At 44.2% G+C, this 24,119-nt stretch overlaps 1 protein-coding gene across 1 annotated transcript in view; it reads right to left on the reverse strand.

Moving 5' to 3' along the window:
* MAGI2 (membrane associated guanylate kinase, WW and PDZ domain containing 2) overlaps positions 1-24,119 on the reverse strand; it is a 1,211,123-nt gene that overhangs the window by 225,420 nt on the left and 961,584 nt on the right. The window contains exon 7 of the mRNA XM_054988145.1: positions 22,976-23,033. Within this exon, the coding sequence (XP_054844120.1) occupies positions 22,976-23,033 (58 nt within the window). The remainder of the gene's footprint in view (positions 1-22,975; positions 23,034-24,119) is intronic.

The raw sequence follows: 24,119 nt of genomic DNA on the forward strand, positions 1-24,119 counted from the left end.
TGCCCCCTCAGATGCCACTGCTGGCAGGATCCAGGGCCTCCTGGGTTAGACCTGGCCAGTGGCTGGCATGGCAGGAGGTAATGGGACGGCCTGTGCTCAACGTCATTGCATTCTTTAATCCCAGAATAACGTGATGGTGAAGGAGATGAGGGGAGGCCTTTCAATACCGCACACACCCGCTCTTGTTGAGGGAAGTCTTTGGCCCCCAGGATCTCCCTGGAGGCTTTCAGGAGGCCTCTGATGGTTACAAACAAAGGGGGGGAGGGGACGACAAAACTCAACACAAAATATACTGAAGATGCTACAAGGGTCAAGCTATAGCAGATAAAATATATTCCAAATAAATATTATCCAGCCCCTGAGGCCAAAACGATTATGGTCTTGTGTTGGTCATTTGATATGTTCATCAACGGTGTTTGGAAAATATTATAGTTCATATAAAGCTTGCTCTGGCTCTGAATGCAGCCTGACATCCAAGCCTTATATTTTTAACTTTACTATTGTGTACACCACATCATAAATATTTATTTTGAATATACCTTATCTGCTGTAGCTTGACCATTGCAGCATCTTTGGCTTCTGATGGTTACCCGTGAAGGGAAATAGGATACCAGACGGGAGGGACTTTTGGACTGATCCAGTAGGGCTCTTTCTATGTTCTTAGTTTTTATATTAAAATAGTAACATGCGGCACTGTTGGATCATTAGGAATGGTACAGCAAGCAATGCCGCTATTAAAAAATACAGATGAATGAGAACTTCATTCGCTATACAAGTAGTGATATAATTAACATCTACAATCCCACACGCTACTTTAAAAAATCCTGTGTTCTAAGATATTTGCTAGAGACCCCTTATTTTGGAAATATGTGACGGATTTCCCCCTCTACCAGAACATCACCACTGTGTAGAACGTAATGAATGCTCCTCTGTTATAGCATCATTATTAAATATATACCTGTCATGCTCTGCTCCAGTGAGGTAGTGACTATGGTCAGACAGGTACAGGGAGAGGAAGCTAGAAGGCAATCCAATGAAAGAATCAGTTTAAGGTCTGCAGGCACAATGTAAGAAAAAAAAAGTTGTGCCTATACAAAGGCCATTGAAAACTGGGACGAGGATCCTACCTTTCCGCTCAGCCAGTCCGAGACCTTCCACCTGTCTAAGGAGCCTTCATGAAACACCTCCTCCAGTGTTCTTCTGTTGGAGGTAGGCTCCTCGGGCTGGCAGGAGGTCCAAAACTTTGCTGAGCAGAGTGCTAAGATCCTGGCCACTGTAGCCGAAGGCCTAACTGTGTTTCATTTCCACTGTTTCCAGTGTTACCATAGCACAGACACAGATGGTCAGACTGGCTGTGCAAGGTAGGGGGGCATCTTTCAGGCTAAACTGAGTTTGAAGGTGACTTATTTTTTTTGCAGCTGCATTAACTTGCTTCTCTAGCAGCAATGCTGGATCCATTATAACTTCCTAGGCTCTTAACCAGGTTTGCAAGAGTCAGCTGCACCCCTTTAATGCACTCTGCATTGGTCTTCTCTAAAAGTCAGCTTGGAGATTCCAGTTGGCACAGAATGCTGCAGTTCAGTTATCAGGAGCCGGACGGGCCATGCGCATCATCCCCATTTTGCAGCCATTCCACTAGTTTCCCAGCTACTGGGCTCGATTCAAGGTTCTGACGATCTCGTACAAAGCCCTTCATGGCCTTGGTCCCTCATATCTGTGCAACCGCCTCTCCCCCTATACTCCATCATGGCAGCTTCACTCATTTGAACAGGGCCTTCTGGAGGTGCCATCCTGCAAATGGGCAAGCTCAACAACTGCCCATACACACACGTTCTTTGTGGCGGCCTCCACAAGCCCCTCTGCAAACTATGCAAAACTGAATTATTCAAGAGGGCTTTTTTACACAGATAATAGGCCTGTGCTGTAACGAAATGGTCCAGACTCCAGAGAGAGATTTTGGGTAAAGAGATAGGGTCTATAGACTGTACTACTGTGTACTGCCTGTTGCTGTAAGGATGCTCCTAATGGATAGTTCCACATTTTTAATGTGTCATGTCAATGTTTAGTTTAGTTACAGCACTGTTTCAGCTCTGTATCAGATTTCTGCTTGATTGTACTGACTTACACTCTGTAATCCACCTTGAGTCTCAGTGAGAAAGGTGGACTGTAAATGACATAAATACATAAAATATATTTTTTTTTCTGGATCTCATCCAAAATTCATAAATGCTCAGAGTCAAAATTTAAATTCCTCCAGGAACCAGGGTCGGTCTGCCCATTAGGCAGCCCTAGGGTATCTACTAGGTGACAAGATGGCAGGAGGGCTCCAGGTGCATCAAAAGCAAGGAGACTTTGCACTCTGCTCCAGTGTTATTGCCCAGGTTGACAGGCCAGCTGGTGGCTGGGGTGTGCCTGGGCCGGCGGGGGGGGGGGGGCATGCCTGGGCCAGCTACCCTAGGATGTCAAAGCCCTTTCGTTGGCCCTGCAGGGAGCTCTGATGGGTCAGTAAAGGCAGAAAATTGGACTGAGAGGGGCGGGGGAGAGAGAGAATCCTAGTAATAAGAAACAGCACATCAAGTGATACAGCCTTCTGTTTGCAGGAACCCAATCTGAGATTACATTTTACCAGTTGGTTTTAAGGATGTCAGCTGAACCTGACTTGGAAATCTTCTCTCCTATTCAGTATTTACATTGTTCAAAAACCTTTGCTTCAGCCTTCCCAGAATGTGTCTCAGTTGCAAGAATAGTTGTAGTTACACGGCAAAGACAAAATCACCCCGTGTTTAATGGCCAGTCATGTTCTTATTCTTTCAGAGCATAAAGTATTAGCACAGAGAAGAGTATTAACAGTCAAATATTAGTAGCCACTGTGACCTCTATCTCAACTTACGCCCTGGGTTGGATTATTCTCTTCCTCTCTTTTACCATCTGATGTGGCTCTCACAGTGTTCCCTCTTGACCCCACAATGCTGATGTTATCAATGAGCAAAAGCAAATTATCCGTGGCTTCTCCTTCAACATTCAGAAAGTGCAGCTAGTGTACAATTTTTAGAAAATGTTACAGGGAGCTTGCTTAGCTAGATGAAGCTTGTGCTAGAAAATCCAACTTAGTTCTCTGAGACTTCAGTCTGACAAAACAAAGACCAATAGTTTGGTGATGTTGTTGTATCCCTCTTTCTTTGTGTCACTTGCTCTGTTTCCAGGCTCAAAACCTAACTTCCATTCCTGTCTATTTTGCAGGGGCAGAAGATCCCGCATTGGAGCTCAAGCCCTGGGCCTGATGGTTGCACATCTGGTCCCAACAGGAGTGGACTGGGAAGTAAAAACAGCACTGGAACAAGCTAAGGTGAGTGCCCCTGAGCCATTACCGTTGCCAGTGAAGGGTCTGAACCTGGTGGCTCCTGAGGTACTGACAGGCTTTTCTCGGCTAACCTCTCGCCACCAGTTGGCCACTAGGGAAGAGGCCCATGGGGAAATCTCTCTGTAAATGGCCAGTCTGCCCTGGGTATTGTCATTGCTTTATAGTCCTAAGCCTGCTAAATCTCAGCTCTGAGGTTCAGTTCACACCTGCTGCTTGCCTTCGCTGAACTACTGGTTCTTGTGGTGCTTTCCGAAACCCCTGGCCCTGGTTTTCCTTCCCCACCTGTGTGTTCAGTTGGAGTTCTTCATCTGAATCCCACTTACTGGCTTAAGATAATGGCTCCTCCTTCTGGAAAAACTCTGTTACACCTTGGCCATATTTACACGTCCTTAATTTTCCGCTTTTTTTGTGCTATGAGGGCATTAGTTGCGATCCCACTCTCATGATACACCATTCACATTGCATTGACTTGTGTGGTTTCCAGAAGTTCACATGCCACAGAAAAAGTGCTGTTCTGAGCGGTGGGTGAGCTCATGTCACAGCTGACGAAAGCACCTTCCTTCCCATTTTACCTTTTTATTTTAACAGGAACCCAGATGTGCACTTTCTCGCTGTTTCTATATGCAAGAGTGAACCTCCCCTCCCCAAAGGCAGCCAGTGATAGGCTGTATTTTTTGCCTGCCAAGTTACTTCAAAAGACATTGGTGGATCAAGGATCATCGGTGGGGAGAACCTTGGAAGTCAGCGATCTCAAAATGGCGTGTGCGTGCTCAGCAAACCACTGCCAGCGCTTATGTTCCCGCTCAAAACCCAGTTTGTATTTATTCAATAGATTTGTGCTATTGTGCTGTCACTATACAACATTTTTAAAAATCCAACAGTTTAGGCGTGTTCCATTATTTGCAAAGTGTAACTTTAACATTAAACATTTGATGTCCTTGGTTTTTAAAAGTCAGCTGTTAGTACAATCGGTTCCTTTTAAACGAGACGTCACAGTAGCACAACAAAGGTATCCTTTTAAAAAAAATTAGGCATAGCTGTTGCCAGGAGTCCACAGAGGCTTGTGGGATTCCTGGTCGTGGGCGGGAAAATCTCTTCCTAGGGAGCAGAAACTGAGAAAAGAGGAGGGGCTGAGTGGGCAGTCTCTGGAGGAGCGTTTCCAAGTGTTCTCATGCATGCAAAAAAAGCGCTAAAAATGCATTTCATAGCGGAATGAATGGGAAATCTGTGTTCTTGGAGAAAGAGCAATGATGGCGGGAGGATGACGGATTTTTCATGGATGGATTACGAGGATGTGTGTACAGCTGTGAGTATAGTGGAACAACTGCGATACTGGCACTAAAATGATGTGGGAAAATGGTCCTTGTTCAAATGCTGGCTCTGGTGCAGATGTGTAACTTTTTTTATAAGTGGTTGCTTTATGGCAGCCGTGTCTCATTTCCCCCTAGGGTTGCCATGTCCTCTTACCCTCCTGGTGGGGGGGTGGGCTGCACTCACCTAGTAGTTCTAGTAGTTTATTTTTTACAGTCATTTGACCAGCATAACTTAAAATCAAGCAATTCACATGCCAGCAGTTGGAAAAATCTACCACCAGCAGGTTAAAAACTGAAGAAAAATATTTACATATAGATGAATTAAAAACAGGTAGATGTAACAGTATAGCAGAAAAAACATTTAAAATTATTCCCACTAGTTTGTATTCCCTATGGACTACAGTGGCTTAATATAGATTAGCCACTGGTTCATTTTATATCTCAAGTATTTTGCCAGGTTTTGCAAACGGCTGCCCAGAATTTTGCAGTTACTGTTGTTACATGCTCTTTCTCACCCATAAGCAGCATTTCCACGTAAACTTGGTTTGAGCAGCCTGGAAGACTTTCAAGCAGGGGAATATGTGCTTTAAAAAGTTTATCTGGAGGAGAGGGCAGTGGAGTGCAATATGTCCTGTCATTTCCCCTCCTCCTCTTCCACAAGAGCACAGTCGCTCTTCCCACAGGATCTTCTTGCAATGCCCCTCTTCTTCCACTGTCGGGAGGGCTTGCCATCTGGCAAGAGCCAAGGATCTCCACTGTCTGGGGATCTTTAATTGCGATAAATAATCACTGGGGGTGACTCTGTATTTGGTTTGTATTGGAGCCAGAAAAGTTGCCGCGCTCCCTCTGTCTCTCTGGTGCTCTGTCAGCCACGGCTCATTTCCCCCAGGGCTGCCAGGTCCTCTTACCCTCCTGGTGAGAGGGGGGCCCTGAACCCTTCATGCAGGCACTCCCAGGCCTCAAATAGGGCCAATTTGGCCTGTTCGGGGCTGAAATCGGCCTGGTGCGAAGTGCGGGAGTGCTCATGGGGCAGCGTGATGATGTCACTGCCCGGAGCAACATTGTCGTGCCGCCCCGTGAGCACACCCTGGAGGCCTGTTACTCCACCTCCCCCCGCCAGCCAGAAGAGTTGTGGCAGGGGGCTGAGGGTGCAGGTGGGGGATTCCCTGCCCCCACTGGGGGAATGGCAACCCTATTCCCAGGGCATTTGGGATGAGGTAAATAGTATGTGAGAGATTCAAGCACTCCTTCCAGTATGGAGCCACATTCAACAACAATTATTCTTCTTGGGATAGACTGTTTGCTCACAGTTTTTGTACTGACTTCCATCTCTAGGCTTTCCTGCCCGGTCAAATTGGCTACAAATTGTGCGTGTTTGGGCTCAGCATGTTGCTTGGCATCTCTGCTTGAAATATTTGGAGCGATTTGCTTTGCAGACATCATTCTGTAGGGCACAGTTGCTGTCTGCAGCCTTCTGTGGCTTGGATCACGTAGGGCAGGCATTATGGGGACTGCTAGTCTTATGGGCAGGGGTGGCTTGGCCCTAGATGACTTTGAAGCATCCCAGCTCTATGATTAATGCAGATGAGGAAGCTACGCAGAACAGAGACGGGTAATAAAAGCAAAAGAGGCGGGAAAAATAGATAAGGATAGGGAACTGCTGAGCCAACGAAAACTCTAATTTATTGTGCTATTGTAACAGACTGGCCTGTGATGATTTCTAGTCCTTGTGGTTGCAAAAAATACCTTAGAAATGCATATTCTTTAAAGGGAAAGGGTGATTTTTGGTACAGGCTATTTTACAGCAATTATCATTCTGTATTAGTGAATGTAGAAAGTATAATCCTGGTAAAGCTGGTCATTTTAACATGATATTTTTCTGTGGAGCAGATAATAGGGTGGTCAGGTGTCATCTTTGCACCAGCAAGTGCAAAAACTGGGATGGGATAGTAACATTACATGACATCACTTCTGGTTGCACTTAGGAAAGGACATTGCAATGCTCTAGGAATTCCCTGATCTTTATGGTAAACACCATAGAGAATTGTGGAGTTCCCAAAGTGCTGCCATATCACTTCTGGGTACACTGCTAGGTACAGCACGGGGTGGAGACATTGCCGGTCACCCTCACGGATGATCTTCGCAGGCATCTGGATCGGGGTGGATCAGCTCTGCTGATATTACCTTTCAGCAGCATTCAATACAGTCGACTATGATCTTCTGACCCACTGCCTAGCCGACGTGGTAATCCAAGGGACGGCACTACAGTGGCTAGTCTCTTTTCTTCACGGTCGGGGACAGAGGGTGGCGCTGGGGGAGAAGTTATCATCCCGTAGGCCACTACTATGTGGTGTGCAACAGGGGGCGATACTCTCCCCATTACTGTTTAACATCTACATGCACCCCCTCGCCCAGTTGGTGCGACGTTTCGGGCTTGGGTGTCACCAATATGCGGATGACACCCAGCTATACCTGTTGATGGACGGCCAGCCTGAATCGGCCCCAGATGTCCTGAATCATGCTTTTGAAGCCGTGGCTGGCTGGTTGAGGCAAAGTTGGCTGAAACTAAACCCTGCAAAGACGGAGATCCTGTACTTGAGTCGCAGAAATGTGGATTCGGGTCCTTGGCTTCCTACACTTGATGGGGCAGTGCTCACACTGGCCCCGAGAGTTAGGAGCCTGTGGGTGATCCTGGATGCCTCCTTGACTATGGAGGCCCAGGTCGCTGCAGTTGCCAGGTCTTCTTTTTTCTACCTTTGACAGACCAGGCAGCTTGCCCCTTATCTTTCGTCCCACGACTTGGCTACAGTGATCCAGGCAATGGTCACCTCTAGGCTTGACTACTGTAACGCACTCTACACTGGGCTTCCCCTGAACCTGATCTGGCGGTTACAGCTGGTACAGAAAGCAGCAGCGTGGGTCATCACCAGAACATCAAGGTGGGAGCACATAATGCCGGTATTGCGTCAGCTGCACTGGTTACCAGTAGAGTACCGAATCAGGTTCAAGGTTCTGGTATTAACCTATAAAGCCCTATGCGGACTGGGACTGGCATATCTGCGGGTCTGCCTCTACCCATATTAGCCTCAGAGGACTCTTCGCTCTAATGGCAAACATCTGCTGAAGGTCCCTGGCCCCAGGGAGGCTCGCCTGGCGTTGACAGGATTTATTGTCTTTTCACTGGGCCTGTAAGACAGAGCTGTTCCGTCAGGTGCGTGGTTAATGCTAGGTGGAGCCTCCCTGTTCAGTCGAGCATGGTCTGTGCCCTCCCCACTAGCAACATCCTCCATCTCTTGAGTTTCACTGTAAATGCTCTGGTGAAGGTGAAAGGGAGGTGCCTTGTGTATGTGTATAGTGCATTTTATTATGCCACTGAGTATATGTGTATGTATATATATATGTATTTTAAATGTTAGGATGTTTATATATTTATAATTTTAAACTGTGTAAATTGTTACATGTATTTTAAATGTTTGTAAATTGTAATCCGCCCTGAGCCTGCTGGCATAGGGAGGGCGGAATATAAATCTAATAAATTAAATTAAAATTAATTTTTTAGAAGTGACATTGTAATATCACATGATGTTGCTCCCTGCCCCCCATTCTTGCTCCTGCTGGAGCAGAGCACTCTGGGGGAAGGGGGCATGGAGACTTGGGTGGCAGGTTGCCCTCTGCCCCCGAGCAAATGGCAAGCCTAGCAGGAGGAGGGACTGGGTTTAGTTTCTGAATGTGCAGGGATGATCAGAGCTGGAAGCCCACTGCCATGACATGGTTTCCTCCCTTATGCCCCTGTGCACCAATTACAGTCCTCTACCTGCCACCTTCTGGTTGTCCCCCCACTTAAGGATGCCCACTGGATATCTCCCACAGTCCAGTGTTGTCCACTAGTTGCTTCTTATGGAACTGGCTCCTTTTTAGAAGGTGCTGTTGTTTGCTAGGGCTTTTAATGGGTGTTTTTTGGCGGTGGAGTTAATTTTTAAAAAATCATATTATATATGGTTTTAATGTGGAATTGTAACCACAACAGAAAGACAGTATATATTTTTTAAAAATAAAATAAATATGTATTTATGACGTTTCAGAAAAAATATAAAATTGTATTTCATATTTATTTATTGATTTCATATTTATTTATTCATATTTCGAATGTATGGAATCGGGAGAGAATGGGCAGAGAAAAGGAATGTTAAAAATTTGTGCAGGACCTACAAGAATGATGCTTGTATCCTTGTGAAGCTACACCACATCCACAAATATCTAAGCCCATCACAGAGACAGAAGTGGTTTTCAGTGAGCCTGCCGTGAATTTCAGCCATATCAGCTTGTGCTGCGGTGTCTGATTGTGCCACCAGGTTCTGAGCTGGGTTCAAACTGGTCTTTGGCTCCTGCTGTAGAACTTCAAGAATCTCTGTCATGGTGCACCAACACCTCAGTCACACTGCTTGGGAATAGCAAGGTTCTGAATGGCTCCCTCACAGTTGGGCAGCAGAGTGGCTGTGAACTACAGCGCTGCAAGTTGAGATAGTTGTGTGAATTGGGCCCACCAAAAGATACAGGTGTCTTCAGAAGGAGAGGGTAGCCCTGTTTCCTGAAACTAAATTTGTCACGATCAAGGTGCGCCATCTAACTTTTTATGATTTATCCATTTTTATGGCATAATTAAGACACTATATTATAATGTGATATTGTCTCCTTAAAAATGAACTCATCTGTTAAACACAGGTAATAAAGGAAAGTGTAACACTGTCACTTTTTATAATGAAAAATGGGAAGCAATTTTCACTTTTAACTTATTGAGCTTAGACAGCAGATTAACGCACAGATCTTTATGCTGACTATAAAAGTTGTTAGGAACATGCTCCTACTTCACTTTTAATACCACTGGGCTTTCACCATTTTACTGCAGACTTTGATTAAGGCTTCTTTGCTATTTTTCAATCAATAAATGAGGTTTTGTGTAACAATATTTTTCTGAATATTCCAAAAATATAGTATATACGGCAGAATGGATGAAATAAAAGCATAAAACTAGGAGCTAGTTTGGTGTAGTGGTTAAGAGCGGCAGGGCTCTAATCACAGAATCACAGAGTTGGAGGAGGCCATACAGACTTTCTAGTCCAACCCTCTGCCCAATGCAGGATGAGCCTAAAGCATCTCTGACAAGTATTCATCCAGCCTCTTCTTGAAAACTGCCAGTGAAGGGGAGCTCACCACCTCCCTAGGCAGCTGATTCCACTGTTGAATGACTCTGACCGTGAAAAAGTTTTTCCTAATATCCAGCCAGTACCTTTCTGCATGTAGTTTTAGACCATTGCTTCGCATCCTACCCTCTACTGCCAACTGGAACAGCTCCTTGCCCTCCTCCAAATGACAGCCTTTCAAATATTTAAAGAGAGCAATCATGTCCCCCCTCAACCTCCTCTTCTCCAAACTAAACATTCCCAAGGCCCTCAGCCTTTCCTCGTAGGGCTCAGTCTCCAGACCCCTGATCATTCTCGTCGCTCTCTTCTGCACCCTCTCGATTTTGTCCACATCCTTTTTGAAGTGAGGCCTCCAGAACTGCACACAATACTCCAGGTGTGGCCTGACCAAGGCAGTATAGAGAGGGTCTATACCAGTTCCCTATCCACCAAACTGTCCTATAGTCCAGTCCACAGTCTTCCAGTTTACCCATTAGAATGTCTCTAGATGGGCTCAAGTTCTTCAGAGAGAAAACAGAGGCAAAAAAGTCATTGATCCTGTCTGCTTTTTCTCTGTCCTCCATCAATTTCTCCTTCCACTCCCAACTGTTGGAATATATGTTGTAAGGTCTGACATTCAGTCATTTGGGGGTTAATGTATTTACTCACTGTGCTATTGTTTTGGGTTGACCTGGAAGAGAATCTGGCACAGAGCCAATAGCCTGGAAGCCCAGGAAACTAAGATGTGTTTGTAAACTGTTATTGGTCAATAAGTCAGGTGATTTTCTTTCAGGGTCAAGAAGACAGAGGAAGAATCCCCATTGCTTTTATCTCTTTGTTTGTACTCCTGGTCAGTAAAGATGTAGCTCATAGGTTTTATTGTTTTGTAGAAATCCTGTGTACCTTTTTCCTTTAGAAGTAAATATTTTTTAAAAAGCAAACTGATGTTTTGAGTTGACTCTATTGATTCAAGATCCATTGCACCTCTGATTTTAAACTATTTTTAACCCTTCCCCCCCAACACCAACAGTGGTCCAATTGCCTCTTTTTTGTGTTTGCTTCTCGCATATCTGTAGAAGTTTTTCTTATTGTAGCGAGCCCCCCTGGCCAGACCCAGCTTATACTAAGCTTTGGCTTCTCCAAACTAAACATTCCCAAGGCCCTCAGCCTTTCCTTGTATGGCTCAGTCTCCAGACCCCTGATCATTCTCATCACTCTCTTCCAGACCCTCTCAATTTTGTCCACAACATTTTTGAAGTGAGGCCTCCAGAACTGCACACAATAGTCTAGGTGCGGCCTGACCAAGGCAGTATAGAGAGGGGCTATGATGACCTCCTGTGATTTTGAAGCAATGGCCCTTTTGATACAACCCAAGACTGAGTTTGCCTTTTTTGCCATTGCATCACACTGACTGCTCATATTCAGTTTACAGTCCACTCTTACCCCAAGATCCCTTTCGCATATACTACTGCCCAGAAGTGTATCCCCCATCCAGTATTTGTGCTTCACATTTTTGTGGCCCAGATGTAATACTGTGCACTTGTCTTTGTTGAATTGCATCCTATTCACAGCTGCCCGCTTCTCCAGAGTATTCAGGTCTTGTTGAATTTTAACTCTATCTTCTTGGATGTTTGCCACTCCTCCCAATTTGGTATCATTAGCAAATTTAATGAGTAGCCCATTAACCCCTTCCTCCAGATCATTGATAAAAATATTGAAAAGTACTGGGCCCAAACTGAGCCCTGTGGCACCCCACTGGACATCTCCCTCCCATCTGATGAAATGCCATTGACCACCACTCTTTGGCTGTATGGTGGGCAGGGGAAGGGGGAAGGGTGCCCCATCTGGAATGCTGAAATCTATGTTTGCATTGAGATGTATTTTATTGGTTTTATCTATTGTGTAATTTATTTATGATTGTAACCTGCCCTGAGCCTACTTGCGGGGAGGGAGGGCTAAAAATCTAATCAGTCAATCTCATCAGTTCCCTGTCCACCAAACTGTCCTATAGTCCAGTCTGCAGCCTTCCAGTTTACCCATTAGAATGTCATGGGGGACCTTATCAAAAGCTTTACCGAAATCCAAGTAAATCACGTTGACAGAGTTCCCATGATCCAGTAAGCTCGTCACTCGATCAAAGAAGGAAACCAGGTTGGTCTGACAAGATCTGTTGGGGACAAAACCATGTTGACTTCCCTGGATTACTAAGCAGTCCTTCAGATGCTTACAGATTGATCCCTTTAAAATCTGCTCTAATATCTTCCCAGCAACAGAAGTCAGACTGACCGGCCTGTACTTTCCCAGGTCATCCTTCTTCCCTTTCTTAAAGATTGGGATAACATTAGCTCTTCTCCAATCTTGTGGCACATCCCGTTCTCCAAGAGGCCTTGAAGATGATGGACAGGGGTTCTGCAAGTTGTCTAGAAAGTTCTTGGAGCACTCTTGGGTGCACACCATCCGGCCCAGGGGATTTGTATTCATCCAGTGCAACCAGATGCCTCTCCACAACCTCTTTGTCAATGTCAACTAGCCCCCAATTGTCCTGTCATGTCTACTACCATCTCTAGATGGGCTCAAGTTCTTCAGGGAGAAAACAGAGGCAAAAAAGTCATTAAGCCTGTCTGCTTTTTCTCTGTCCTCTATCAGAGTTTCTTCTTCCACTCCCAACAGCGGTCCAACTGCCTCTTTTACCTTGCATTTGCTTCTCACATATCTGTAGCAGTCTTTCTTATTGTAGCGAGCCCCCCTGGCCAGACTCAGCTCATACTTAGCTTTGGCTTCTCTGATGGCTGATCTGCAGTACCTAGTAACCCTCATATATTCCTCTTTTAAGGTCTGTCCTTCTCTCCATTTCCTGAACATTTCCTTTTTTCCCCTTAGCTTATTCTGGAGCTCTCTCTTCATCCACGTCGATTTCTTGGAGCCTTTACCATGGTCCCATCTTGCTGGAATAGTGAGGGCTTGAGCTTGCAAAAGCTCATGTTTGAGAAGAGCCCACCCTTCATTCGCTCCTTTCCCTTCCAGCACACTCCTCCACAGAATGATTCTCATCAAGCCTCTGAGTTAATTGAAGTCAGCCCTACAAAAATGTAACCTACAATTCTGGCTACCAACTTCCTTGCCCCCCCCCCCCAGCAACTGGAATTCAAGGAGGACATGGTCACTTCCCCCTAAGGTCCCCGACCACCTTCTCCCCGTCTACCAATTCTTCCCTATTGGTTAATATTAAGTCTAGCATGGCCGAGCCCCTTGTAGCTTCCTTCACCATTTGAAAAAGGAAGTTATCAGCCAGGGAACCAGGTCTGGGGAACTGGGTCTGATTATCCTTTCCTCCACTTAAAGCCAGCTGAGTGACTTTGGGTCAGTCACAGCGCTCTCTGAGCTCTCTGAGCCCAACCCACATCACAGGGTGATTGTTGTGAGGATAATAATAACATACTTTGTAAACCGCTGTGAGTGGGTGTTAAGTTGTTCTAAAGGGTAGTATGTAAATCAAATGTTGTTGTTATAGGTGTCACCAGCAGGAGCATAAACTATTCAGGCCAACTTTCTCTTCTAAGCTTATTCTGCTCCCTGACCATGGCAGCCATCTCTTCACCAGATGAATGGACTGAAGTCTCTCCTACTGCAGCCTGTCTGTAGCTCCCTTCTATATATGTACGCATCTGACATTAGAAGAGGGCAAGAAGTGGACAGCACAGCCTGTCTTATCAAAGTGGCAGCCAGGGAAAGCATTAGTTGTGTCTTTGCTACTAGAGCCCTAGGTAGCACATATGGTTTGGATTACCCTTCTCAGCTAGTTTGGAAGTTACACCCCTGCCTCTATTACTTTTACCTAGATTGCACTATTGTAATGTGTTCTGCAGGGAGATTGACCTTGGAGATGGACTACTACTTGATTTGGCCTTATGACGAGCCTGAAGCAACACAATCACTTTTTTTGTCTGTTCTATGACATTTACACCAATTATCAGTGCATTTCTGTACCCAATTCAAGAGAATGCTTATTTATTTATTCATTCAATTTTTATACTGCTTCTCTTCCATTAAGATCTCAAAGCTGTTAAAAATCAATACAAAAATATAATATATTCAATAAAATCACAATAAAACAACAGGCTAATACAAATAATTAAAACTACCCCATCCTATAAAACTCTGAGAAAAACATAAAATTGCAGGTAGATAAAATGCACAGCAGTTTGGTCTGGCTCACAGTAGAATATTAGATATCAAAAGCACGCTGGAATAGTTCTGCCTTGCAGAGTTTCCAAACTATCAATTGGTTCTGCTGAGTGCAAGTTCCTTCCGAGAGTGCATTCCAAAGGGAGGATGGCACAATTGTAAAGATCCTCTTCCTGGTGGAAGAAAATTGTGCCACCCTGCAACTGGGAACCACCAAGCCCTGTGAAGATGAACGAAGCAGACAGGGTGGGTGGGTGGCTGGGGAGCTGACCCTCTATAAAACTTAAATGGTCTAGGTCTGAAATCTTCCCAGATGACACCGTTCTCCCCCGCCCCCAAAGGCTATTTAAGATGTGACAATAAGTTACCATCAAGGTACCATCTTTCATGACACTATGGTTAACTACCACCAAAAGAAAGATTTTTTTGCCTTGATATTAAGCTTGCACATTCTCAGAGCTTGCATCCTTCCAGCCACAGGTGAAAACAATCTTTTTCTGCCAGGTTTTATTACTGAGACTGTGCTTTTGATTTTTTCCTGTTGATGCCCAGTCTGTTCTGTTATGCTTTACTGGCAGGATTTTGTTAGAGTGTTGTCTGCTTTTATTTATTAAAACATTTACATACTGCTTTTTAATACCAAAGTGGCTTGTAAAACCATGGCACCAAACAAACACACAGAAAACTAGAGATCAAATACAATCACAAACTAAAAACAAACCTCCCAGTATTTATAAAAATACAATTAGCCTGCAAGCAGTTAAAACTACAGGGGCGTCCATTCAAATATCTTTCACAAACATTAAAATATCTTTCTAAACATTAAAAGAGCCAGGTGAACATTCCACAATCTTATTCCTGCCAGTAGTGAATGGCAGCAGATTGGATTTTTGCACAGCAACCGCAATTTGAAATAATCTGTGGAAAGATGGCACCTAATCAGCTGTTTCTCCACTCCAAGCAGCTTCAACCCACCTACCCACCCTGGCTGCAAAACAGGGTTGGCTCAAATTATTTGCTGCAGGTCAATGGCAGCTGCAGAAAGGGTTAAGCACCCTTAACCATGTTCCCTCTGCTTCTCCACTTTAAATTTGCCCTTCTTTAAAGCTCTTTCTCCACTCCAAGCAGCTTCAACCCACCTACCCACCCTGGCTGCAAAACAGGGGTTGCACAGATTATTATTATTATTATTATTATTATTATTATTATTATTATTATTATTATTATTATTAAAACATCCTAGCCCCATTGTACATCTTTGTCGTGCAACCTGTAGTTAGTCGCAATGTCGGAAGCAATTAAGATTCATGTAATTTCTTATGACAAAATACATTTGACAGCAAAATTGAAAGCAGCTAACAGAAACCAAACTGCCCTTAATAAGTTTGATCTGCTAACAACAGCAAAGAGGATCTGTTCTGTGAGGAGTCTAGCAAGACTCACATTTCTTTCAAGGAGTAATTTATAACTTAATTAAGATGGAAGATGTATTTGTTTCATTTGTAACTTTCTGTGCTACAGGCAGATTCTGAAACTTCTAAGTTTTGCTTCCTACTTCCTAGCTAAGCAGATGCTTGCAGATTAGAGATGGGCAAGAACCAGAGAAAAAAGGAACCATGTGGTTCATGGTTCATCGCATTTCATGAACCATGAAACACGAACTTTCATGAACTTGCATGGGTCCGCGAACTGGTTCATTTGGTTCATGAAAACGTCACATCCAGGTCAGAAAATCATCACTTCTGGGTCAACAGAAGGTCACTTCTGGGCCAGCAGAAGGCCACTTCCAGGTCAGCAGAAGGTCTGCAGAAAGTCCACCCCTGTTGCCTAGGAAACTGATTGATCGGCGCCAGGCTATCTGCACTGACAAACCAAAAAATGAACCAAAAGAACCAGCCTAAAGTTCATGGTGGTTCATCAGAAATGGGCTCTGATGAACCACTGGTTTGCGAACCACGAACCGGGCCGGTTCATGTCGAACTTTGGTTCATATTTTGGTTCGTGCCCATCTCTATTGCAGATCTTATCGTTGTGTTCATGTATAACTTTTTTCTTCAGCAGATAAATCATAAAAAGAAGAGTTCAAAAATACTATTGCAGATTATAAAATAAGACATATTTCACAGAAGCTTCAATATCAAGGATCTCAAGTACTTCTGATCCTGGTCTATATAGTATTTTTGATTTGCAAAGTGCATTAGAACCTTTTGTGTGCCCTAACAATACTCTGGTAAGTCAGTATCATTCATATTTTAAAATATAAGGTTGAGTGGTGCTGATTTGTCCAAGGCCACCATGTGGACACAGACCTACAGACTCACCACATGATCAGTTGATCTACAGGTCTTGAACAGACCTAACTTGGTTAGCAGAACTATATAAGCATAAAGTGGACATGTTTTAGGAATGGTCAAATGGTATGGTTGAATAAGAGGAGGAAATTTTGCTGCAAAAGCTGTTGTGTAGACAGATTCTCATACACATCTCTTTCTCTCCTCTTCTCGCTTTTCCATGCTCTGAACTGCTCCCACCTACTGTCTGGCCTCACCTTCTTCTTCCAGCTACTATTATAAAGTTACTAGTTGCCACACAGCTTTCCCCCCCCCCCACTTTATTATTGTTAAAAAGTGTGAGGTGAGAATGAGAGAAACTGGCGAGAAAAAGTGTGCAAAGGGAGGAGCAGCCATGAGGGGGTGGGGTGGGGCTGGCCTGCAACCTACTTTCAGAGGCCTTGCGACCCGCTCTTGAGTCCTGACCCACAGGCGGGAAAACATTGCCCTAGAGAGGACATGGTGTTGCAAAGCCATCTACAGCTGAGATCTCCTTCCCAGTGTCCTCATTTCCTCATGTATTTCTGAATAACCGATTAATGTTCATCATGCATGTACATAAGTTTCCAAATTACGATGTGACTACATGAAGTGTAAAGGAGTAGAGAATCACTTTATATTTCTTCCTCATTCACCATTTGCATATTTCAAATAAAGTCCTTCATTCATTTCCTCTGTCCTTAAGTGCACAAAGCCTATGGCGGATGGCTAATGTGTGCAATGCTTTCTAAAAACATGAACTATGTTATGAAAACACTCAAAGTGGCATTTTCTATTGTAAATGGTGTGGGCATGAGTGTTACAAAAATTTCAGCTCGTGTGCATTTTCATTGATCAACAAAGTCAAACAATTCAGAACTAGAACCAGATAGCAGGAAAACATGATTTATCTTTTGCTGTTCTTATGCACAGGTAATTAACCAGATCATGAAATAGTGACACATTTTAATTTCATCAACTGAAATAAACACACAAATGAACACAATGAAGCTGCCTTATACTGGATCAGATCCTTGGCCCATCAAGGTCAGTATTGTCTACCTAGACTGGCTGCGGATCTCCATGGGTCTTTTATAACATTTCTACCTGATTTTTTAAAACTAGTGTTACCAGGTCGGCCAGGGCTCAACCTGGAGGATGGGGGGATCATGGGGGGTTGCGATGGAGGAGCACTCACCTCATGTACATGCACGGTGCATGCATGCTCCGGAACACCACTGCGTCATGATGGAAATAACGTCATTCCTGGCTCAAGGCAGAAGTGACATGTTGAGCCAGGGACCAATTTGGCAAAAATTGGCCTCCATTTTTTTGGATGCCAATTGTCATAATTCCTGGCGCATCATGCCAGGAACTCCAGGCCAATGATGCCATGCCAGGAATTACATCATTCCAGGTGTGAGGCAGAAATGTTCTGCAGCACAGGGGAGTGCACTCTGGGGACTTCTTGCTCCATTCTTGTGCCTCCCCCCCCCACTGGCCAGGGGAGAGGTGATAGGGCAAAGGGTGAGACTGGGGGATCCGCCACCCCTACCGGAAAATAGGAAACCTATTTTTAACTAGAGATACTAGAGATTGAATCTGAAACCTTCTGCATGCAAAGCATGCAGATTCTACCACTTAGGGTTCCAAGCGATAAATCTCGCACTAATTCTCCAACCCACCAAACTAACATGGCTACATAAAAGCTAATTGTTCTAATTACTGGGCAGGCTTGATTGTTTCCCCACGTGCAATATAATGTCATCCTTTGGTACAGATTGCTGACTCAGAGCTTCAACAACCCCATTTGAACGTGAGGTTCTGCCCTATTTGAAAATTGTATGTAAGGCCTTTCTCCCCCTTCCACTCACCCACTGGGTGTGGAAAAACATGCTAACATAGCCTTTCTGATAGTCAGTGACAGATTGATTCTGGTGTTTGCCTTGTGCAAGAACAAACAATTTTTAGTAACACTAGTTTGAAAATGCCTGTGTGGCTGGCTGCCTAGGAGACAGGTGGTGTTATGTTTCAATGTATCAAGACCTTTCTGCTCTAAAGATTAGGAAAAGATGATGCAGTGTCATTAGCAGATCCCTTTGTTTGCAGAAACTGAAAGTGTACAATGTTTTCAGCCCTGAGAGCTCTGTGCTGATGTCACAGGGGTTCTGAAAACCATCAGGACCTGGACTCTTCTGGCTACCACTGGCTTTTCAGTATTAATGTTAGAAGGACAGGACATTTGTAGGCCGAAATGAAATCCTAGTCAACTATGACTTGAGGGCAGGATTTCATTGGCCACCCCATAGGATTTTCAAGGCAAGAGACATTCAGGGGTGGTTTGCCATTGCTTGCCTCTGCAACCCTGGTCTTCTTTGGAGGTCTCCAGGGCTTTTTTTGAGGGGGAACCCTCTGGAATGCCGTTCTGGCAGCTCTAGAATCTGCCCATGTGATTCGTTCCTCCTTTGGCCCTGTGGGCTCTGCAGAGGAGGTTTAGCTGCTTTGAGTTCATTCTATTTTTTTCATTCATGAGTGAGAGAGAGAGAGAAAGAGTGAGCTGGGGCCCAGCAGGAGCTCTGTAGAGGAGGATTAGCTGCTTTCAGTTCATTCTGCTTTTTCATTCATGAATGTGTGTGTGTGTGTGTGTGTGTGTGAGAGAGAGAGAGAGAGAGAGAGAGCTGTGACCCGGCAGGAGCTCTGCAGAAGAGATTTAGATGTTTTGAGTTCATTCTGCTTTTCCCCCATTCCTCTGTTTGTGTGTGTGTGTGTGTGAGAGAGAGAGAGAGAGAGAGAGAGAGAGAGAGAGAGAGAGCTGGGGCCCAGCACGGGCTCTACAGAGGAGGTTTAGCTGCTTTGAGTTCATTCTGCTTTCATTTCATTCAGGGGTTTCTGTGTACGTGTGTGCTGCTTTGTTCATTCTGTTTTATTTTTATTGGGGGAGTGGGTGGGTGGGGCTGTGTGTGTATGTGTGCTGCTTTGAGTTCATTCTGCTTTCTTTTCAGGGGTGGGTGGGAGCTGTGTGTGTGTGTGTTCTGCTTTGAGTTCATTCTGCTTTCTTTTCATGGGGATGGGTGGGGCTGTGCATGTGTGTGTTGCTTTCATTCTTTTGTTGACTGAAGTTGACATTGTTATGGTTCCCACAGCTTTTGAATGCAGATTGGTTCTGTGTTAGCTAAATATATCAGTTATGGTTATTTGTATTAGTTAAAATATCAGTTATGGTTATTCCAGTTTTATGCTAGGAATGGATAGCTGTGTCCAAGTCACAGAAGGCTTTCATCAATAAGGTCACAGAAGGCTTTCATCAATAGATTCATCAGCATATAGGTGTTCTTATGTCTTAATAGCTGTAACTCAAATGGTTCTCCCCAATCTCAGCTGATTAACATCACTGAAATTGCAGTGGACATATGGGTGTTAAGGAAGTTTTTATGAATATTGTTTGTCTGGGACATTGGAAGATTTATGAACCTTTCACAATATCACAGCAGCTTAGCCATTGGTAAGGTAGAGTTGGCAGGCAACAAAAAAGGCTGTTTTAAACTAAGTATAAATCTAATGAGCATCTAATTTTGAATTGCTCCAGTAAAGCAAAACCCTTCCTGAAAATTTGAAAATTCAATATTCGTTAGATTAGGAATTTCAGACTCTTGTGGAATTTTGAGAAAGAATTTTGTATTTTTGGTTTTTACGCTGGCAGAGGGAATCTGTTAGAATTTAGATTTGTGAGATGGGTTTTAGATTTTTGAAGGCCCCCTCCTTCTTGAATATTTTAATATATGATTCCAAAGAAATGAAATGTTTGGGAAAGGGAATGAAAGATTTCACTTTTTGTAGAGGATACAGAAAGGAAACAGCCCCTTTCTCATAATAGTGCAATTTCCCAAGCTTACTAACATTTATCTCGTCGTAATGCATTGTGCTGGGTTCCGGGAAGTGGCATCACTTCCAAAAGTGATGTCACTTCTGGAGGTGATGTCATCACATATTTCCGGGAGCGATGCTTCGTGCACGCACATGTGATGAGAGAGAGTTCTACCACCTCTTTTCCCCCCAGAAAAAAAGCCCCAGAGGTCTCCCATTCAATTACTAACCAATGCTCGCCCTGCTTAGCTTCTGAGATCTGACGAGCTCAGGCTCTCTAGGGCTATCCAGATCTGTAGGCTACACAACTAAATTTCTGTAAGCTCTGGTATATCTTAGGAATGATCTTGAGTCTGATTAAGGAGTGAATGAAGAGAGTTTATTCAGGAACTACAACTTTGATAGAAAGCAGAGAAACAGAATAGATACTACCTTACTAAACTGGGAGAGAGGGACTTCTGGGAAGAAGCAGGAAGTAGCCTAAGAATACTCATCTGGAAACATGCAAGAAGGACAGAAGAGAGGAGGAAAGAAGGATCCCATCCAGCTATCTAACTGTCAGACCTGCTGCCCTCTGTAGGTATTCTGTGTCTTCTTCCTTCTCTGTACACAAGACATTGCATTTTCAACAATATCAAGCTTAGGAAACCCCAGAATTGTAATTCTAAGGTCCACAGATAACTTTCATCATATTTAACAGCATCTCTTCCTATGTCTATATGCCATGGGTTTTCAAATGACACCACTAATTCCAAAAGTTTTAGATCTTTTCACTGGAAAGCCATCAGCAAGTTACAACACAGACAATTATGGCTGCTTAAGAACATGCAGAGAGGTGGTAGTTCTTTCTCTCTGGGGAGGGGGGGCTTATAATGATTTGAAATTTAGAATACTATGTGCAGTGCTGATCACCGTATCTCAAAAGGGCATTCAATAGCTAGAAAAAGTACAGAAAAGGGCAACCAACATTATTAGGGGGTTGGAACACCTTTCCTATGAGGAAAGTCTGGGACTAGAGCATTTGCGACTTTTCAGTCCAAGAAAAAGACAGTGAAAGGGAGACACAATAGAGGTTTATAAAATTAGGCATTGGGGTAGAGAAAGTGGATGGAAGTCGTTTTTGCAGGCCCACTGTCGAAGGGGGTGAGGGTGAGGTAATAGAAGATACCAACAAATGGCTGGAATTCAAAAGGACCACAGCTTTATTGGTAACAGCTTATGGAGCCTTGGTGCCACACAGGGCATGGATCCAAGCACTGGCTGACCCGCCTGCTGGGTGATGACTCCCTCACCCCTTCAGCTGTCCTGCTGATGGGGGAAACTATGGGATGAGATGCCGTGGGATACCACATGGGTGCAAACCTCTGCGTGGATCCCCCTGCCACCTGGGAGTGAGCACGCCCTGACAGCCCTTGCCTGGGCTTGTCTCTGAAATGCCTCATCCCCAAATTCCTTTAAAGGGATCCCCAAGGATGGGGAAACTGGGCTCATGGCCTTGTTTCCCCCCAAAAGGATCCATGCCCAAAGCCAAAATCATCCCTCTCCAAGTTGCAACAGAGATAGAATAGCCAAGACCATAGAGTATTTTTAAACCCAAGAGCCATTGCAAGCTCCCAATAATCCTTACAGCGAGGGGGGGATGGGTGGGAAGCCAGATCAGGAATTAAGTGCTAGAAGCCCTGCTGGCTCTGCAGCTCCCCACCCCCCACCCCCCACCCCATTGGCAGACCAGAAGGAAGATTGCATCTTCCAGGCCTACTAGCGGGGAAGCCCTCCCAATGAAAGCCCAGCCAGCTCAATGCCAATTGGCTGGCTGGGTGCTGAACTGCAGGCTGCCACACTGCCCCACCCAGAGGCTGTTGGGAGCTGCTGGGCCCTAAATAATGGCGGAAACCATGCTCTATGCCCCTCCACTTCCTGTGGGCTGCAACCTGGAGCTTCTTCCTCTCCCATAATACTAGATCTCATGGGCATCCAATGAAGTGGTTGGGAAGTAAGTTTAGGACAGACAAAAGGAATATTCTTTAATCAATGAGCAATTAAACTGAGAAGTTCACTGCCAGTGGAGGTAATGATGACTAGAAGCACAGATTGCTTTTAAAGGAGGATGGACCGATTCATAGAGGAAAGATCCATCAGTGGCTAGTAGCCATGGTGGCTGAAGGAGCCTCCATCTACAGAAGCAGCAAAACTCTCAATACTGGCGGCGGAAGGCAACATTAAGGGGAGGCCTCTATACTCTGTTTTTTTGGCCTCCCAGGGCAACTGGTTGGCTGTTGTGTGAAACAGAATCCTGGACTAGATGGGCTTTATTGGTTACCGGGTTGCCAGCCTCCAGGTGGTAGCTGGAGATCTCCTAGAATTACAACTGATCTCCAACCGACAGGCATCAGTTCCCCTGGAGAAAATGGCTGCTTTGGAGGGTGGACTCTATGGCATTATACCCTACTGAGCTCCCTCCCCTCCCTAAACCCCACCCTCTCTAGTCTCCACCCCCAAAATCTCCAGGAATTTCCCAACCTGAAGCTGGCAACCCTAGCCAGTGGTCTGATCCCACAGGCTCTGCTTATGTTCTTATGTTCCCAAGAGTCTTCCAATATTTTTGGATCTCACACTAAGAGACTGCAGCTTCTGGTTCTACCACATTTCAAGATATAGCTGAAACAATGGGGCACAGACCTCTTCGAGCAAAGCACAGACAGGGACATCAATAACAATTTATACAATGATAATAGGAAATTAATATTGGACTCAGAAACTTACTCAACATAATAAGTGCCATAAATGGGATCATCAATCTTCTCCCAGCCATATGGTAGCTCTGCAAAACAAAGAGTAATGCTGCTCAGTAAACACAGCACAGGATGCCAAAATTTCTAATAACCATGAGAGAATATTCTCGTCAAGCGTGGTCGCTGTGTAACACAGTTAAATAAAGTGCTCAAGAGCCATGCCAAACTTCAGATGTATTCCATGGCAGTTGGAAGTACTTTCTGGCTTGAAAAATGGCATGAAAAACTGCCAAGACTACAGCCTAGTTTCTCTCTTGCCCTTTCCCCAGAAACAGGAGCACATTATCTGTGATCTTGTCTGGGGAGATTTGGGGAAATCCTCACCCTCCCAAGAAATGCCATTTACCACAGGCAGTGAAGACAAGGACAACTGAGACCATGTCCTGCATTTTAAACATGTTAAAATGTATATCACTTTGACCACTATAAGAGAAGGTTCTGTAATTCAAATAACAACTGTGTCGTATGTTGCCAAACAGGGATGTAGTACACAGCTATTTCCCGAAGGAGAACTGCAACCTCTTGGCTGTAAGTGGTTCCCAAACTTTGGATAGGGCTTTAAATATTACAATCATACAATCATAGCACGGATAGTAACCTACAACTTGCATTGCTTAATTGCTTATTGAGCTTAACTAGTCAGCACATACAGCAGAAGTGTTTTTTTTTTTTTTGAAAAATTTTTATTGGGTTAGAATCCATTATTTCCACATTTACATTCAATTTTCCCCAATTTTTTCATCTCTAACCCCCTCCCTTTCCCCCCCCTTTTTGTTGACTTCCAGCAGCTTTCCAACCCTTTGTCCCCTTTCCCTTACTTTTATTAGCTTCCTCTATCTAAAACAAATATATATTCTCCATTATTCTAAGCAGTACATCCTTAACTATTTTTAACATTATATGCCCAAACTGTAAGTCTTTGTTTCCATCTTAGATAAACAATTTATCCCAATTTTTCAATTTCAGATATTTCTATATATCATAAACCATATAGATCATACATTCGTTTATATCAAACAATTTGACTTATTCTCTATATATATTACTCATTCTATCTTTTTATAATAGTTCTATATATCTCTCCTCACGTAGTCAATCAATTTGACCCATCTATA

This window comes from Eublepharis macularius, chromosome 9 (assembly GCF_028583425.1).
Source record: "Eublepharis macularius isolate TG4126 chromosome 9, MPM_Emac_v1.0, whole genome shotgun sequence".
Taxonomy (NCBI): domain Eukaryota; kingdom Metazoa; phylum Chordata; class Lepidosauria; order Squamata; family Eublepharidae; genus Eublepharis; species Eublepharis macularius.